At 51.6% G+C, this 18,389-nt stretch overlaps 1 protein-coding gene across 4 annotated transcripts in view; it reads left to right on the plus strand.

The window, feature by feature from the left end:
* Positions 1-18,389, plus strand: part of LOC140398483 (acyl-CoA-binding domain-containing protein 5-like) — a 166,557-nt gene that overhangs the window by 78,493 nt on the left and 69,675 nt on the right. For all 4 annotated transcript variants that reach the window (XM_072487220.1, XM_072487221.1, XM_072487223.1 and 1 more), the window contains 3 exons: positions 334-531; positions 3,706-3,818; positions 13,374-13,656. In XM_072487220.1, coding sequence (XP_072343321.1) covers positions 334-531; positions 3,706-3,818; positions 13,374-13,656 — 594 coding nt within the window. The remainder of the gene's footprint in view (positions 1-333; positions 532-3,705; positions 3,819-13,373; positions 13,657-18,389) is intronic.

An 18,389-nucleotide genomic window follows, 5' to 3' on the forward strand; every position in this document is an offset into this window, starting at 1 on the left:
ACAGGTGCCGAAATGTGGCGACTAGGGGCTTTTCACAGTAACTTCATTGCAGTGTTAATGTAAGCCTACTTGTGACAATAAAGATTATTAATTAAATTAAAAAGCCATTAGAACTGGAGGCAGTAATTAGAACTGAGGGCTGTGATGTTGGAACCCGAACAGAAAGGTAAATTCATCCAGGGCTGGACTCGATGGGCCGAATGGCCTCCCTCTTTGCCCTAAAAGCCTCGGTCACTTTAAATATTCTGGAGAAGGAATATACAATTTATTTGGTAGCAAATATTGAAAACCTTTAATGTAATAAAATCTTTAAATATGGATTTATTTTTGTAGGAAAAGCAGTTCGATTTAATGAGAATGAGATCAGCCAAGATGGTGACAGTAGCGGTGAGACAGACCAAGCCAATGGCATTGACCCAGAAGGTGGCGATTTTGATCCAGAGCTTGGGGTCTCTCGGCTGGACGCGACAGAGGAATCCGTGACGTCAAGGCTACCTCAGGAACACCCCTCACAGCTTCATAACACCACAGGTATGGGGATTTTATGATCAAAGTGAATTAGAGGGGAGGTGAGAATTATTTTCACAGTGAACTGAAAAGACCCGGAACACACGGACTGAGAAGGAGGATGCTTCCGATTCAATAGCAACTCCCAACAAGGAATTGAATGGACAGTTGAAAGGCAAAAATAACGTTGGGCAATGAGGGAAGAAACTCAATTGGGCAGCTCTTTCAAAAAGTGGGAAGAGGTATTTCTTTTGGATGAGTGGTTGAAAAACTAAAATTCCCAATGCAAGTCAAACCTGCTGCCTCTACTTTCAGTGTGTGTGGGATGAGGGGCGAGTGACTAATCCACCATCATTCAAACATTTTAAAGAGGCCGCATGCTTTAATTTTAACAGTGATTATATTTTTAACCACACCCTCGCCTTGGGAAACCCGACAGGTAAAAGGAGGCGAGAAGGGCTGCATCCATGCAGTAAGTGCCTTTGCAGCACTGCTTGTGGGTCAGGATGAGCAGGAGTGTTTCATCCAAGCCCAACATGCTTGCTTGTAAAAGGGACATCTTTCCCCATCCCACCCTCATCAAAGATCTTTCAGCCCCTCTCTCCCCCCCCCCCCTCCACCTCCCCAAGCCCCACTGCAATCAGGCCTACAACTACTTGATGTCAGCTCAGTTCTGAGCTTGTGCTGCAGGATTCCCACCCGAGAGACAACCAGCCTCTCAAACAGGCAGGAAACTTGCCAAAAGGCATCAGTAGTTAAAACTGCAGGACGTTTGGAAAACCGATCTTCCAGGCCTTTCCTTCCCAACTCGCCTTCCTGCAGCAAATGCACACTAAGGTCATAATTAGGGCCTTCGTTTCAATTACAAGAAGTCGTGCAAATGGAACAAAAGTGGGATTTGGGATAGAGTTGTCAGGAAGATCTGATGGAAAAGTTTCGAAGTGTCGTTTGTGGCGGGTTTTGTTGGGAGTTACTCCCCGGCTCTCTCAGCGAGTTCCCCACTGTTATCTAACCACACTTAGGGTGGGATCTACCAGTCACATTGCACCCGAAAAGCAACGCGACCGGTAGATGCCGGGAGATCCCTCTTCCGGGATCAACCTGTTTCGTGGCGCATCGTGAGACCCAACGTGATCTTGTGAGATGTTGCGATGTGAATCCGCCCATTGACGGTGGGATCACTTTCAGGCAAATCTGCATATTAGAATGAGACTAATATGCGTTCCCCAGATCTCTTTTTTAATAAATTTAGAGTACCCAATTATCTTTTTCCAATTAAGGGGCAATTTAGCGTGGCCAATCCATCTAACCTGTACATCTTTGGGTTGTGGGGGCGAGACCCACGCAGACACGGGGAGAATGTGCAAACTCCACATGGACAGTGACCCAGGGACGGGATCGGAACCGGGGCTGAGATCAAACCCGGTCCTCAGCGCCGTAGGCAGCAGTGCTAACCACAGCGCCACCGTGCCGCCCAGCATTCCTGAAATCTATCCAAGGTGTGGGATCTAACTCCCTCGACTTGGAGACCTCGGGCGAACGCCGTTCAGTGCTGATCCCCACAAACTGGGACCAGACGGCGCTCCGGGTGTTGGGAAACACCTGGCTAATCGGCACACTATGGGACTCTGTCCCCATTCGGGTAGATTGGGCCCTGAGGAGTTTCGCACTGGGCTAGCCCACACTTAGAGGGCAGGATTTACCGACCACCCCGCTGCGTTTTTCCGTTGGCGCAGAAAACTGCCGGTACCGTCGTTGTCAACGGGATTTCCCGTGAACTGTCCCAACCCACGTCGCCAGGAACCCCGTGCGCTGTCGTGGGACCCCAATATCCCGCCGGCGTGAACAGCTGGTAAATCCTGCCCTTAGAAGAAGAATTATTTTCACCACTGGGGAGCTGAACTTACTACCAGACTGGCTCCTCAGAGATTGGGACACCAGTTTGCTGGAGTGTGTATGTCATTTAAAGCAGTTCACCATTCTACAACTGAACTCTATTCTGAATGAGGCTCACATGTTCTCCATGACATTTGGTCAGAAAATCTGAGGGAGCCTGTGTGAAGGTTACACTCATTTCTTTTGCTCTCCCTAGTTTTTTTTTTCTTACAAAATGGCTGTCAAGCCTTGCTTCCTAGTTGAGAGGGATAAGATATCAGTTATAAAGACTAAATTTGGGGCATTTAAAAGCATAGCCTGTCCTTTTGAAGCAATCTTTTCTTTACTCACCTGGAAATTGGTCCCAGTCCTGACACCTTAGTCACAGTGATGGGCAACCTAGGCCAGTGAGTGGGCCTCATGACTGTCCCTCCTTCAACTCAATAGGCCGCAAACACTAACCTCATGATAAAATTAAATCCATTTAATACATGCCACATATTTCACAATGAGTAATAGATAATGCTTAATCAGTTATATATTGATAGAACTATCATCAGCTTCAAATGGTAAAAACAAAATAAATATTTACACTTTTGATGCAGAGGGACCACAAGGCTCTCACAGTCTATGTCGTGAGCACGAAGCACACATCTCACTTCACCCGCCCTTGTTTTACTTGTGAATCGCTTCAGTCATACCGGTAGGAAAGAAATGACAAGAACGGAAGTGGAATATGTGTGGTAATACCAGGTATTGCGGTACCTGAGAGGTGGATGACCATTGGCTAGACCTAGGAGTCTAACATTGGCTGATGTACATAGCTCCGCCCTGAGAGGCGGGGTATAAGAACCAATGCCGTCCCAGCAGCCTTCACTTTCTGTATCGAAGCTGCTGGGTACAGTTCTAGCTGATTAAAGCCTATTAGTTATGACTCACCTTGTCTCGAGAGTAATTGATTGTGCATCAATACGCAACCCTGTACGTGGGCTACAGTCAACAAAATGCCTCATGTGCCGCACTCCGAACCAAGATGGGCCGCATGTGATCCCCCCGCCCGAGCCGCTATGGTCCCCATTCGCTCCCCCCCACCCCCCCCCCCCCCCCCCCACCCACACACCCCAGCCGTAGGTTTCCCACCGTTACTATAAAAAGTGTGCTATGTTCAGAAACCGTGGCAAAGAGCCAGTAATGCAGAAGATAAAATGAATCTAGTAAAGGCTTATGTGACACGAAAGCTGAAACTCAAAATGTTGTAGATTTTTGGCTTTCTTTGCTTCATGTCAATTTTAATTTTGACAAATTTCAACTCTTGATCTTCAGACAGTAGCAACAGTTACATCGTGACAGTGGAAGTAGCGGATCATAATCATTTCACCAGTGACTCAGAAAGTGAATTGTTCTGCGATTCTGTGGAAGAACTGGACCAAGACAAGGTAAGCTGTATTAAGGGTTACAAAAGTTTAATTACAATTAGGAGAAAAACACACATTTTGTCCTACATGATCATAACTTCGAATTAAAACTATTTTCAAGGATAAGATGAAGCAAATTAGTGGTTCAACACACTGTCCAAAACCAGGAATTGGTGTCTTCCTTGTACATCCTATAATTCCCGATAAATTGGAATTAGTTCCTTCCTGGGCTATTGTGTTGCATGATCAGAAATGTGTTTATAATAAGGGGGGATAATAATCGGAGATGGGGGTGCACAGCATGATGGGGGGCAGGGAGGGAGTGCACAGCATGATGGAGGCAGGGAGGGAATGCACAGCATGATGGGGGCAGGGAGGGGGTGCACAGCATGATGTGGGGCAGGGAGGGAGTGCACAGCATGATGGGGGGCAGGGAGGGGGTGCACAGCATGATGTGGGGCAGGGAGGGAGTGCACAGCATGATGGGGAGCAGGGAGGGGGTGCACAGCATGATGGGGGGCAGGGAGGGAGTGCACAGCATGATGGGGGGCAGGGAGGGAGTGCACAGCATGATGGGGGCAGGGAGGGGGTGCACAGCATGATGGGGGCAGGGAGGGGGTGCACAGCATGATGGGGGCAGGGAGAGAGTGCACAGCATGATGGGGGGCAGGGAGGGAATGCACAGCATGATGGGGGGCAGGGAGGGGGTGCACAGCATGATGGAGGGCAGGGAGGGGGTGCACAGCATGATGGGGGCAGGGAGGGGGTGCACAGCATGATGGAGGGCAGGGAGGGGGTGCACAGCATGATGGGGGGCAGGGAGGGGGTGCACAGCATGATGGAGGGCAGGGAGGCGGTGCACAGCATGATGGAGGGCAGGGAGGGAGTGCACAGCATGATGGGGGGCAGGGAGGGAGTGCACAGCATGATGGGGGATGGGGAGGGAATGCACAGCATGATGGGGGCAGGGAGGGAGTGCACAGCATGGTGGGGGGCAGGGAGGGGGTGCACAGCATGATGGGGGGCAGGGAGGGAGTGCACAGCATGATGGGGGGCAGGGAGGGGGTGCACAGCATGATGGGGGGCAGGGAGGGAATGCACAGCATGATATGGGGCAGGGAGGGGGTGCACAGCATGATGGAGGGTGGGGAGGGAATGCACAGCATGATGGGGGGGGGCAGGGAGGGAGTGCACAGCATGATGGGGGGCAGGGAGGGGGTGCACAGCATGATGGGGGGCAGGGAGGGGGTGCACAGCATGATGGGGGGCAGGGAGGCTGTGCACAGAATGATGGGGGGCAGGGAGGCGGTGCACAGCATGTTGGGGGCAGGGAGGGAGTGCACAGCATGATGTGGGGGGGGCAGGGAGGTGGTGCACAGCATGATGGGGGGTGAACTTTACAGATACCCTTGTGTAACAGATTTTCCCCTGCAATGATAATAATCGCTTATTGTCACAAGTAGGCTTCAATTAAGTTACTGTGGAAAGCCCCTAATTTGTTTCTTATTTCAACCAGGGCCAGAATTCTCCAGCGGTTCGCTGGCGGGAGGATTCTCTGATCTCGTTAGCATCGCACCCCCGCCCAGGGTTTTCCCAGAGGCGTTGAATGACTTCATTGGGATATCCCACTGACAGCGATGGCAGTGGGTAATCCCGCCGCCAGCAAACGGTCTGCCTCCTCCCGTCGCCGAGAAACACCCGGCTGGGCATCCAGACAATCCCGCCCCAGCTTTGCTTCCTTGAAGAAAGAGGACATCGTAGAGCGAGGCTGGAATATTCTAGACTGCCCCACCCCCACCGTGACGGGTTTTCCTGTGATGGAGGTAGCTCGCCTTTGGTATCTTCTGGTCCCTCCGAAGTCTGAGCCATTTTGCGTGGCTTGTCCCACCCCCTCCTGCCGGGGAGCCTGCTGGGGTGGGGGGGGGGGGGGGGCGTCGACTTCGGCAGGGCCGGAAGATCCCGCTGGCAGGGAGAGCTGGAAAATCCCACCCTGTGTCCCACTCGTGCTGATTTTGGATGCGACCAGGTAGTTTGGAGCCGCATTGTTGGGGAGCTAGACAAAACTTTGTCAAAATTAATTCATTGAATGTAAAGGTCTGTGGCGTGGGCAGCTTTAATTGCTCAGTCCTAATTGCCCCTGCGAACGTGGTGACGAGCCGTCTGGTTAACAGCTGGCCATTTCCGAGGGCCCTTAAACGTAAGCCTCGTTGTTGTGGGTCTGGTGTGACTTAACAGGCCAGACCGGGTAAGGGCGGCCAATAATCTTCCCTCAAGGTCGTTGATGAACCAAGTGGGTTTTTACAACCACCCAGTCTTACAGCTTTTGTTGTAAAAAAACTGAACTTAAGTTTCCCAGCTGCTTGTGTGGTGGAATCTGAACTCATGCCCCCTGATTATGAGTCCAGAACGTAACCACTGTGCCACCACTCCCATATCCCATTTCATGACATGAAGCTCCCATCTCTTCAGCAAGATGTGATTTAACCGGTAATGATTTTTTAAAGTTCTTCCCTGGGATTGTGGGCGTAGCTGGCAAGGCCAGCATGTGTTGCCCATCCCTAATTCCCCTTGAACTGAGTGGTTTGCTAGACCTTTTCAATGGGCAGTTAAGAGTCAACCACCATACGTAGGCCAGACCAGGGATCCTTCCCTAAAGGGAGGAGATCAGCGAACCAGATGGGTTTTTATAACAATCTAAGATAGTTTCCTGGTCACCGTTGCTGAGACTAGCCTTACATCCCGGATTTTATTAATTGAACTTCAATTCCCCCGGCTGCCGTGGTGGGATTTGAACCTGTGTCCCCAGAGCATTAGCCGGGCTCCCTGCATTCCTGGTCCAGCGACGAGACCGGGACACCACCATTGCAATCTAGATAAGGTTGTCGAGGAGAATTGTAACCACCGGCTTCTCTGAAGAGCTCTCTGACAACTACTGAAACAGAAGATTCGATTTCTGTTTGAAAGGCCTCATTCCAACACAGTCACAAGCTGTCATTTTAGTTTCATTTCCAGTACCTTCCTAGTGAATATCCCCCCAGTGGCCACTGGAGGGAGCAATTTGCTGTAGTTGAACACATCTCCCGATTGTTCACCCAACAAGCCCATTTGCTTCTCTATGCTACATAAAGCCTGCCCTATAATAATCGCTGTCTGTCCCACTCACTTTCGGGGGAGGCAACCAATTGCCAATAAATCGCCAGTATAAAACTGTCCCTCCCCCCAAAATTACCAGTATTTGAAACCAACCATACAGTTCTCATTTACACCTCTAAGCCAAGTTTCTTCCATGCAAGCTGGGTTCGCGAACCTTTGATTATACAATTGAGAATTAAGTGAACCTGCTTTGGGAAGTGGGAAGAGAGATCTGTTCGGTGGGAAGACTGATTGGCGGATGGGGGTGGGGGTGTGTGGAATGATTGAGATTGTTGGCGTGGAGAATAATGAAACCAACGGACTGAGTTTTAACTTCCAACCCGGGTAAAATGAGCACTGACCGTTCAAATGCTCCTTTACACTTTTCCATTGTTTTATCTTCTGCCACATGTTTATTCTGAGTGAAGCTGAAGGTTTCAGTCCCTGTAATGCAGTGGCCAGCTTATTCTAGTTTAAGGTGGAAAGGCAGGCTTGGAGATCTGGGCCTAGACACAAGGGTGGACATCTCTGTGACACTGACACACTAAAGCCCAGACAAACCAGACCACAAAACATACCAAACAAATGCTTTCTTATTAATGTGCTCCTCTTAATCGATTCTTTCACTGTTGATGCACGATCAATAACTACTAAAACGAGGTTGCAGCACACCTGAAGACTTTAATAAGCTAGGAGTGTTCCCCAGCAGCTCAGGTACAGAATGAGGGCTGCTGGGACGGCACGGGTTCTTATACCCCACCTATCGGGGCAGAGCTACCATGCTCTACAGCCAATGGTAAACCCCTAGGTTTAACCAATGGTGCTTCAGCCTCTCGGGTACCGTAATACCTGATAACACCACATTCACCCCCTATTTAAAAAAGAGTCTGGCGGGGGTGGTGGTCAGCAACTACAAAATGTAACAACATGGTATAATCAGTTATGGAGGTACTGTGATACCTCCGTACAGTGTTTAGTGATTATTTACAAGCATGCCAGACATGTACATTCAGTGTTTAATATTTACAGATCAGTTAAAATGTTGCAATCAGTCAGTCGGGTGCCCTGGTCGTCCTCTGTGATCGTCTGAGCCTCGGTGGTGACTCCGGTGGGGACTCGGGCGTCTGTGACTCTGGGAGCGTGGCTTTGATCTCCATGGCAGCTTCATCACCCCTAGAAGGCGCTGGTGGGGAAAACGGGAAGGGGGCGCCTGTAGGGGGCGTCGGTGGGTGGGGGGGCCTAGGCAGGGCTGGCGGGAGGACTGATCCTCCTGTAAGGTGCTGCGGTGGAGGGGAGGGTGAGACTGGTGGCTGGGATGTACGTGGGGTTACGTTGGGCACCAGGTCCCGTAGGGAGACCATATCTTGTCGGCCGTCAGGGAACGCCACGTAGGCATATTGGGGGTTAGCGTGTAGCAGATGGACTCTCTCGACCAATGGGTCCGACTTGTGCACCCGCACGTGTTTTCGGAGCAGGATGGGTCCGGGTGTTGCCAGCCAAGTCGGAAATGTTTATGAGGTGTCTGATTGGTGGTCGTACAAAGCAGTGACCGGATGGAGTGGAAGGCCTCCTGGAGGACTTCTTTAAGCGGGAGACTGGGAGGTTCCTGGACCGTAGGGCCAGTAGAACGGTCTTCCAGACCGTTCCGTTCTCCCTCTCTACCTGTCTGTTTCCCCGGGGGTTGTAACTGGTCGTCCTGCTCGAGGCGATGCCTTTGCTGAGCAGGAATTGACGCAGTTCGTCACTCATAAAGGAGGATCCCCTATCACTGTGTATGTAAGCGGGGAACCCGAACAGCGTAAAGATGCTCTGGAGGGCCTTGATGACGGTGGTTGCGGTCATGTCGGGGCAGGGGATGGCGAATGGGAACCGGGAGTACTCGTCAATCACGTTCAGGAAATACGTGTTGCGGTCGGTGGAGGGGAGGGGGCCTTTGAAGTCCATGCTGAGGCATTCAAAGGGACGGGAAGCCTTTATCAGGTGCGCTTTCTCTGGCCGGTAGAAGTGCGGTTTGCACTCTGCGCAGATTTGGCAGTCCCTGGTGGCCGTCCTGACCTCCTCGATGGAGTAGGGTAAGTTGCGGGTCTTAATGAAATGGAAAAAGCGAGTGACCCCCGGGTGGCAGTGGTCCTCGTGGAGGGCTCAGAGGCGGTCCACTTGTGCGGTGGCACATGTACCGCGGGACAAGGCGTCAGGAGGCTCGTTTAGCTTCCCGGGACGGTACAAGATCTCGTAGTTGTAGGTGGAGAGTTCGATCCTCCACCTCAAGATCTTGTCGTTTTTTATCTTGCCCCGCTGTGCATTATCGAACATGAACGCCACCGACCGTTGGTCAGTGAGGAGAGTGAATCTCCTGCCGGCCAGGTAATGCCTCCAATGTCGCACAGCTTCTACTATGGCCTGGGCCTCCTTCTCGACTGAGGAGTGGCGAATTTCGGAAGCATGGAGGGTACGGGAGAAGAAGGCCACTGGTCTGCCCGCTTGGTTGAGGGTGGTCGCCAGAGCTACGTCGGACGCATTGCTCTCGACCTGGAAGGGGAGGGACTCGTCGATGGCATGCACCGTGGCCTTTGCAATGTCTGCTTTGATGCGGCTGAAGGCCTGGCGGGCCTCTATCGACAGGGGGAAAGTTGTGGATTGGATCAGTGCGCATTGGATATGCTTTGTCAGCATAGTTGGGGACCCACTGGGCGTAGTAACTGAAAAACCCTAGGCAGCGCTTCAGGGCCTTGGAGCAGTGAGGGAGGGGGAACTCCATAAGGGGGCGCATGCGTTCAGGGTCGGGGCCTATGACTCCATTTCGCACTACGTAGCCAAGGATGGCTGGGCGGTCGGTGCTAAACACGCATTTATCCTTATTGTATGTTGGGTTAAGGATTTTAGCGGTCTGGAGAAATTTTCGGAGGTTGGTGTCGTGGTCCTGCTGGTCGTGGCCGCAGATGGTGACATTATCGAGTCACGGGAACGTTGCCTGTAGACCGTACCAGTCAACCATTCGGTCCATCTCGCGCTGGAAGACCGAGACCCAGTTAGTGACACCGAAGGGAACCCTTAAGATGTGATAGAGCCGCCCGTCTGCCTCGAAAGCAGTGCATTTGCGGTCACTAGTACGGAGGGGTAGCTGGTGGTAGGCGGACTTCATAGAATTCACAGTGCAGAAGGAGGCCATTCAGCCCATCGAGTCTACACCGGCCCCCGGAAAAGTACCCTACCCAAGGTCAACACTTCCACCCTATCCCCATAACCCAGTAACCCCACCCAACACTAAGGCCAATTTTGGACACTAAGGGCAATTTATCATGGCCAATCCACCTAACCTGCACATCTTTGGACTGTGGGAGGAAACCGGGGAACCCGGAGGAAACCCACGCACACACTGGGAGGATGTACAGACTCCGCACAGACAGTGACCGAAGTCGGAATCGAACCTGGGACCCTGGAGCTGTGAAGCAATTGTGCTATCCACAATGCTACCGTGCTGCCCACCAGCACGGACTTGAGGTCCACCGTGGAGAAGACCTTATAATGCGCGATCCTGTTTACGAGGTCGGATATGCGGGGGAGAGGGTATGCGTCCAGCTGCGTAAACGTGTTGATGGTCTGACTGTAGTCAATGACCATCCTATGCCTCACCCCGGTCTTTACCACCACTACTTGAGCTCTCCAGGGACTGTTGCTGGCTTCAATGACCCCTTCCCTCAGTAACCTTTGGACCTCTGAACTAATAAAGATCCGATCCTGGGCACTGTACCGTCTGCTCCTGGTGGCGACTGGTTTGCAATCCGGGGTGAGGTTCGCAAACAGGGAAGGCAGGTCGCCCTTAAGGGTCGCGAGGCCCCAGACAGTAAGGGGGGGTATAGGGCCGCCGAATTGGAAGGTCAGACTTTGCAGGTTACACTGGAAGTCTAAACCCAGGAGTGTAGCTGTGCAGAGGTGGGGAAGAACATAAAGGCGGAGATTTTTGAATTCCCTTCCCTGGACTGTAAGGTTTGCTAAACATAACCCCTATATGTCTACAGAGTGTGAACCGGAGGCGAGGGAGATTCTTTGATTAATAGGGTGGATAAAGAGGGAACAGCGCCTTACCGTGTCGGGGTGTATAAAGCTCTCCGTGCTCCCAGAGTCGATCAGGCAGGACATCTCGTCGCCGTTGATGAGGACGGTCGTCGTTGCTGTTGAGAGTGTTCGAGGTCGAGTTTGGTCCAGGGTCACCGAGGCCAGACGCAGTAGTCGTGGATTTCATTCAGGCAGTGCGTGGTTGGCCGAGCTGGGGTCCTGGGGCTCCAAGGTGGCATCTCCCATTGGTCGCACATGGTGGTCGGGGGTGGACAAAATGGCGGCGCCCCCTCCGTCCAGCGTGGTGTCCGAGGGACAAGATGGCGGTGTCCGGGGTCCGCACGTGGGCCTGGGATACGGGGGTGGCGGCGACCGCTGGCCGCCCCTGGAGTGGTACGCTGTGGCGGTCCGGAGTCACTGCTGCCTGGCAGACCCCCACGAAATGGCCCTTTTTGCCGCACCCCCTGCAGATGGATGTGCGGGCCGGGAAGCGCTGGCGGGGGTGTTTTTCCTGCCCGCAAAAGAAGCGCGGGGTCCATCGGGGTTGGCGGGCCGCCTTACAGCGCAGGCCTGCGGGGAAGTGGGGAAGGTCTCTGGGGCGGCCGCTGCGGGATTCCACGCTGCCCAGGGGGCCGCCGCACGGTCGGGCACGTAGGATCGGGCGTTCTTGGAGGCAACGTCCATGGACCCTGTAAGGGCCCGTGCCTTCCTAAGTCCCAGGGTGCCTTTCTCGAAAAGAAGCTGGCGGATCTCTGAAGAGCTCATACCTGCTACAAGGGCGTCCCGGACTAGGAGTTCCGTGTGCTCACTCGCCGAAACTTGCGGGCAGCCACAGCTTCTGCCCAGCACCAATAGCGTGCGGTAGAATTCCTCCAACGATTTCCCGGGGTTTTGTCGTCTTGTTGCAAGCAGGTGACGAGCGTAAACCTGATTTACTGGGCGAATATAGTGTCCTTTTAAAAGTTCGATTGCTGCATCAAAATCCTCCGCCTCCTCGATGAGGGTGTAGATCTCTGGGCTTACCCTTGAGTGCAGGATGTGCAGTTTCTGCTCCCCCGAGGGTGTGCCTCCAGCCATCTCAAGGTAGCCTTTAAAACACGTCAGCCAGTGTTTAAAGATCGACGCTGAGTTCGCCGCGTGGGGACTGAGTTGCAGACACTCCGGCTTGATTCAGAGATCCATCCTTTCTACTTAAATCTAGCTTATTAAATTGATGCACGATCAATAACTACTAAAACGAGGTTGTAGCACAACTGAAGGCTTTAATAAGCTAGAAGTGTTCCCCAGCAGCTCCGGTACAGAATGAAGGCTGCTGGGACGGCACGGGTTATTGTACCCCGCCTATCGGGGCAGAGCTACCAAGCTCTACAGCCAATGGTAAAATCCCTAGGTTTAACCAATGGCACTTCAGCCTCTCAGGTACCGTAATACCTGATAATACCACAACTGTCTCTCATCCTCAACTTGTCCTGTCTCATCCTCTCTCTCTCTCTCGCTCTGACTGTAATTCACTCCCAAGTTTAGTAGTTAAGGCAAAATGTCAACATTCAAGATGAGACTAGCTAGTCAGTGGAGGAAAAGAGGTTAATGGAATATGGGAAGTGTAACACAGACAGTGGCATAGTGTAATGTCACTGGACTGGTTATCCAGAGACCCTGGCTCATGTTCTGGGGGCCACGGGTTCAAATCCCACTACGGCAGCTGGTGGAATTTATAATTCAATGAACAAAATCTGGAATGTAAAGCTAGTTTCAGTCATGGTGACTGTGAAACTGTCATCGATTGTTGTAAAAACACATCTGGTTCACTAATGTCCCTCTAGGGAAGCAGGTCTGCCGTCCTTATCCGGCCTGGCCTACGTGCTCTAGACCCACAGCGACGTGGTTGATTCTCTGATATTCTTGTGCCCTCTGACGTACCCGAGGAAGCCACTCAGCACAAGGGCAATTGGGGATGGGCAACAAATACTGGCCTTGCCAGCAGCGCCCCCATGCTATGAAAGAATAAGGAGGGAAAAATGATTGATATAATTTTGTGTTACATTCGGGCGGGTTATCGCACGCCATCCTCATTCAACCATCCAATATTCCTACATTTCTCCCCTCAGGTAGGCCATAGCTCAGGGAATATTATTGAGTGCTGGTAAATGTGAAAGGAAAGGGAGTTATATAAAGGCCATTTGGACTGTCAACCCCAGTAGGCCAAGTATAAAAGTATAATTGTACAATTATGGCATCTCTCCAGTTCATTTAGTCCCCTGACGAAGCTAAATAAACATAGCTGAAACTTCAGAGTGAGAGATTGCTGTAAAGTTCTTCTCAGATCGCCAAACGTTAATCACAAGAAGCATGTCTGGTGATAATCCTCCCTTGCGTTGTGCCTTCCAGATTTCAGCAGTTCAGAGCAGCAGATCTGTTGTGGAGCGTTCCCTGGACCCGTTCAGTTTACAAGACACTGGGCCCACGGCATTGTTCTGCAGCGTCGATGGTTCCACGGGTAGACCGAATGTTTACCGGTCCGCGGGCGGCGACTTACCTCAGAATCAAGTGACACAAGCACGGGCAGCTAATGGCGGTGGAGGGACGGCACTGGATGGGGGATGTTGTGAGAAGAGAAAGACAACATTTACAAGTCCACTATCTGGATCTGAATGCTTAACCGAGGAAAAAGGTACATGCCCTGGCCACCACACAAGGGGGCTGCATGATATGTAGGAGGCGATGAAATGGGGTGTGTTAGCATTTTTGTGCAGTAAGGGGATTTGTAATGATAACTGTTGGGATTGATATGAGTTTGGGTTTGTCATATATGCCTGCTGTGTCCAGCAGAATCAGTCTTTCCTTTTGATTTTCTGCTTACCTGATTCTTTATTCAAGTTCGATCCCACTTTCCTGACCTGTTGGCATGGCATCAGGAACTGGGAACGTTACAGCGAAATGGCCTTGTGGCCTGGACCATAGGTTAACAGCAACTTGTATTTATATCATGCCTTTAGTCTCGTAAATGTGCCAAAGCATTCACGGGGAGCCTTATCAAACAAAATTTGACGCCAGGCCACATGAGCTCGGTCAAAGAAGGCAATTTTAAAACAGCATCTTAAAGAAAGGAAGAGAGAGGCAGAGAGGTTTAGGGAAGGATCTTGGCAGCTGAAGGCTTGCCCATCACATGGTCTAGCTTCAACCGTTCCCTACCCTTCCTCGATTTCCCAATCAGCATTTCTGAGCAATATCCCTCACAGCTATAATAAAAAGCAAAATACTGTGGATTCCAGGAATCTGCAAGAAAATCAGAAAATTCTGGGAAAACTCAGCATGTCCAGCAGCATCTGTGGAGAAAAAAGAGAGTGAACGTTTTGAGCCCATATAACTCTTCTTCAGACTCTCGCAGCTACCTTGACTGCATTTCTTACCATCCCGCTTCCTGAAAGGATTCATTTTCCATTTGTCCCGTTTCTCCTTCCCCGTGATATTTGTTCTGTGCTATGGCTTCCTTCAACTTCGACTGAGGATTCCTCTCCACCTTGCTTATCCGGTTCCTTTTTTGCACTTGTCCTCTCATCCCATCACTTCCCTCCCCTTCCCATCCAAAACCACAGTCAGGCACCTCTCACCCTCTCATTCCACCCCGCCAGCCTCCTGATCTATCCTCTGCCATTTCTAACACCGCAAAACACATCTTTCCCCCTTCCTTTTCGTACTCTGAAAGGATAGCTCCCTCCAAGGTACTCCTCAGTTGTCCCCAATGCTCTCTCCCCTTCCCGCCACACCGTCTCGGGCAAGCACAAGGAGATGCGACACCTGCCCTTTTACCTCCTCGCTTCCCACTGTCCATTGGCCAAAATAGTCCTTTCAGATGAAAGAGCGATGCACTTTTGCATCTTTGAATGTACTTCACTGCATTCACTGCTGACAATGCTTTCTCCTCTACAACGGGGAGGCCAAACTCAGATTGGATTCATTCAGTGAAGAGGGTGCTTCCAGCAACAGCAGGATGGTTCAACTGCCAACAACCAGGGATTGGGGTTGAATTAGGGCTACTCCGGACTGGTGGCTGCAAATCACACTCTGCCAGGTATCTAGCACCATTGCAGCTCGGCAGAACGTTCTTTCCTTTATTCTCTACGCTTATGAATGAGGGATGGACACTTGGATGGAGCATCAGAGGTCATCTAGTGCCCGTGGATCTGTTTCCGTCGGAAATCGCTGGCTACTGAAGAGAGGGAGAAGGAATGGCAGCTGAAAGTCAAGTGCAGTTAGCTGCATGTGGCCCACGTGTCAGGAATCAGGGGCAGTCGGAAGGAATGTAATGATACGTTGCATTGAGAATTGGTTCCATATCGTTCCTTCAGTCTTTAGTGACTTTCTTTGGCATTTGGTGAAACCTGACCTGCCTGTTTGTAATCTACTTTATCTGTGAAACTGTGCTCTGTGGAGAAAAATCCACTCATCAGAACCACAATTACTTGAGTTTTCTGTGACTTGTGGCATCCTGATAGCAGACGGGACAAACACTCTGTCCCCTATTTAGAGGCACAAGCCTCGTACCTTGGGCTCCTGTTTTATTGGTTTTATTTCCTGCTTGTGTTGTGATGGGGAAGGTCACAGAATGATCAAGTAATTGTGAAATGGTTCATTAAACAAGGCTTGGACTATTCTTATTGAAACCTCCATTATGGCAGCAGACAACTGCTTGTTGGTGGGTGAAGGGATTACTCTCATGCATTAAATTGACCTGGGAGAAGAGCACAACAATGCGACGGCGGTGACACGATTTTTTTTTAATGTCATCAATTGTGCCGGTCCCGACAATATTAGGATTGTCCTATTTAACGTTGCACTTGAGGATGAAAAATAAATTGAAAAGCACACAGTCAGCAGAAGCTGCTGCAGCTTGGATTTGCCGGCAGAGTTCAGAGAGTTTGCTCTGCAGCAGGTGAGCCTGAGCTGGCAACGAAACACACTGAGGCAATAACAGTCCCTTTCAGTGCACTTTTATACCATAGTTGAGCTTTCCATGTGTGAATTGCTGCATTCAAAGGGCACTGAAATGAAGGGTAATGTTTACTGATGCGCCAGAGAAATAGCTTCTTCCTTGCAGGCCCCACGCCATCACACTGTGCTTCCCTCATGCTGCTTAGAGGGAAGCTGACAGAAGACAATTTACATAACGCTCCCCTTCAGTGGACATGCTGGAGTCGTGCGCTGGCGGCAAATAAAAGGAAGTGCAGCTCATGTTTACTGATCCCATTCCTTAAGGCAGTAGAGCATGACAGGCGGGGGTGGGGGGGGGGGGGGGGGGGGGGGGGTGGAATCCTTTGATAAGGACACGGGGAGCACACTGGGTAAAGTAAGAAGCAGTTTTATTTACACCAAACTACATGTACATGATGGACATCAATTCAGTCGAGACGCTGAGTAGCAGTGATTCGATACTTTAATAGACTAAAAGTGTGCCAACCTGTAGCTCCTCCCGCACTGCAAGACTGCCCCAGATCGATGGGCTTTATACCTCCACAGCTGGGCGGAGCCACAGGCGGAGCCAACAGCAGCACCAATAACAACATTCCAACAGTACAACAGCAACAACCAATAACAGAACAGCAATAACAGTAACTATATACAACAGTGGAGATAACAATACTAATAGAACAGTAGAACAATAGTGAACATATATACAACAGCCTTACGTAGCCATACGTGGCTCACCACATTCACCCCCCGTTAAAAAAAAGTCCGGCGAGGTGAAGCGGACTCACAAGTTCATTCTCACAGGAGGATGAATTGTTCGCTGCGAACGCCTCAGCTCCGGCTGCGGCGTGGACACTGGCGTCGAAACCTTCGGCCCCGGGAGCACATCATCCGCACAACAGGGTCCCGGATAGGGTGACGACGCAGAGGCAGGGCTAACGGACCCTGTGGGAGATGTTGGTAAAAGGGTGAGTGGGGAGGTGGCTGGGAGGGGCGCGGTGATAATGGGCGCTGGGGTGCGGGGGTACCCGCGGGAGCCAGGTCCCGGAGGGAGACTGTGTCCTGTCATCCATCATGGTGTGCCGTATATGCGTACTGAGGGTTCACGTGGAGAAGCTGAACCCGCTCGACCAGGGGATCAGCCTTATGGCTCCTCGCGTCTTTCCGTTGGAAGGCCGGCCCAGGGTTCGTTAACCAGGCCGGGAGCGAGACCCCGGAGATCGACGTCCTGGGAAAGACAAATGGACGGTTGTGAGGGGTCTCATTTGTGGCAGTACACAGAAGCGACCGGATGGAGTGGGGCACGTCAGGGAGGACCTCATGCCAGCGGGAGACTGGGAGACTTCTAGACCGTAGGGCCAGAAGGACGGCCTTCCAGACTGTAGCATTCTCCCTCTCCACCTGCCCATTCCCCCGGGGGTTATAACTGGTAGTCCTGCTCAAGGCGACGCCCTTACTGAGCAGGTACTGACGCAGCTCATCACTCATAAAAGAAGAGCCCCGATCGCTATGTATATAGGCGGGGAAACCAAACAGGGAGAAAATGCTGCGCAGGGCCTTGATGACAGTGGCAGAGGACATATCAGGACAAGGGATTGCAAACGGGAAGCAGGAGTACTCATCAACAACATTGAGGAAGTACACATTACGGTCAGTGGAGGGGAGTGGCCCTTTGAAGTCCATGCTGAGGCGTTCAAAAGGGCAGGAGGCCTTCACCAGGTGAGCCTTGTGCGTCCGATAGAAGTGCGGCTTGCACTCTGCACAGATTTGGCAATCCCTGGTCACAGCCCTGACATCCTCAGTGGAGTAGGGCAGGTTGCGGGCCTTGACGAAGTGAAGAAGCCGGGTGACCCCCGGGTGACAGAGGTCGTTGTGGATGGCCCGTAACGGGTCTGCTTGCGTGCTGGTGCATATACCGTGGGACAGGGCACCTGGGAGCTCATTGAGCTTCCCAGGGCGATACAAGATGTTGTAGTTATAGGTGGAGAGCTTGATTCTCCACCGCAAAATCTTGTCGTTCTTAATCTTGCCCCGCTGTGTGTTATTAAACATGAAGGCAACTGACCGTTGGTCTGTGAGGAGAGTGAATCTCCTGCCGGCCAGGTAATGCCTCCAGTGTCACGCAGTGATGCGACCATCAATTCACATGAAACCAGGAGTAGAAGTAAACTGTGGCTTTAATCAACTAGAACAGTGCCTGCCCGCGACTGATCTGTTAGTGGGAGCCGCCTACAGGACGACTGCTCTTTATACCTCCCCTCAAGGGGTGGAGCCTGGGGCGGAGCCCACACAGGCCCCAACATGCTACATCATAGGTAATACCTTACAATGGTCCATAGGTGGAGCCCACATGGGCAACGGCGTAATACAGATATGCACATGGTGAATTGTTACAGCAATACATTCACCACACACAGCTTCCACAATGGCTTGTGC

This window comes from Scyliorhinus torazame, chromosome 21 (genome assembly GCF_047496885.1).
Source record: "Scyliorhinus torazame isolate Kashiwa2021f chromosome 21, sScyTor2.1, whole genome shotgun sequence".
NCBI classification, from domain to species: Eukaryota; Metazoa; Chordata; class Chondrichthyes; order Carcharhiniformes; family Scyliorhinidae; genus Scyliorhinus; species Scyliorhinus torazame.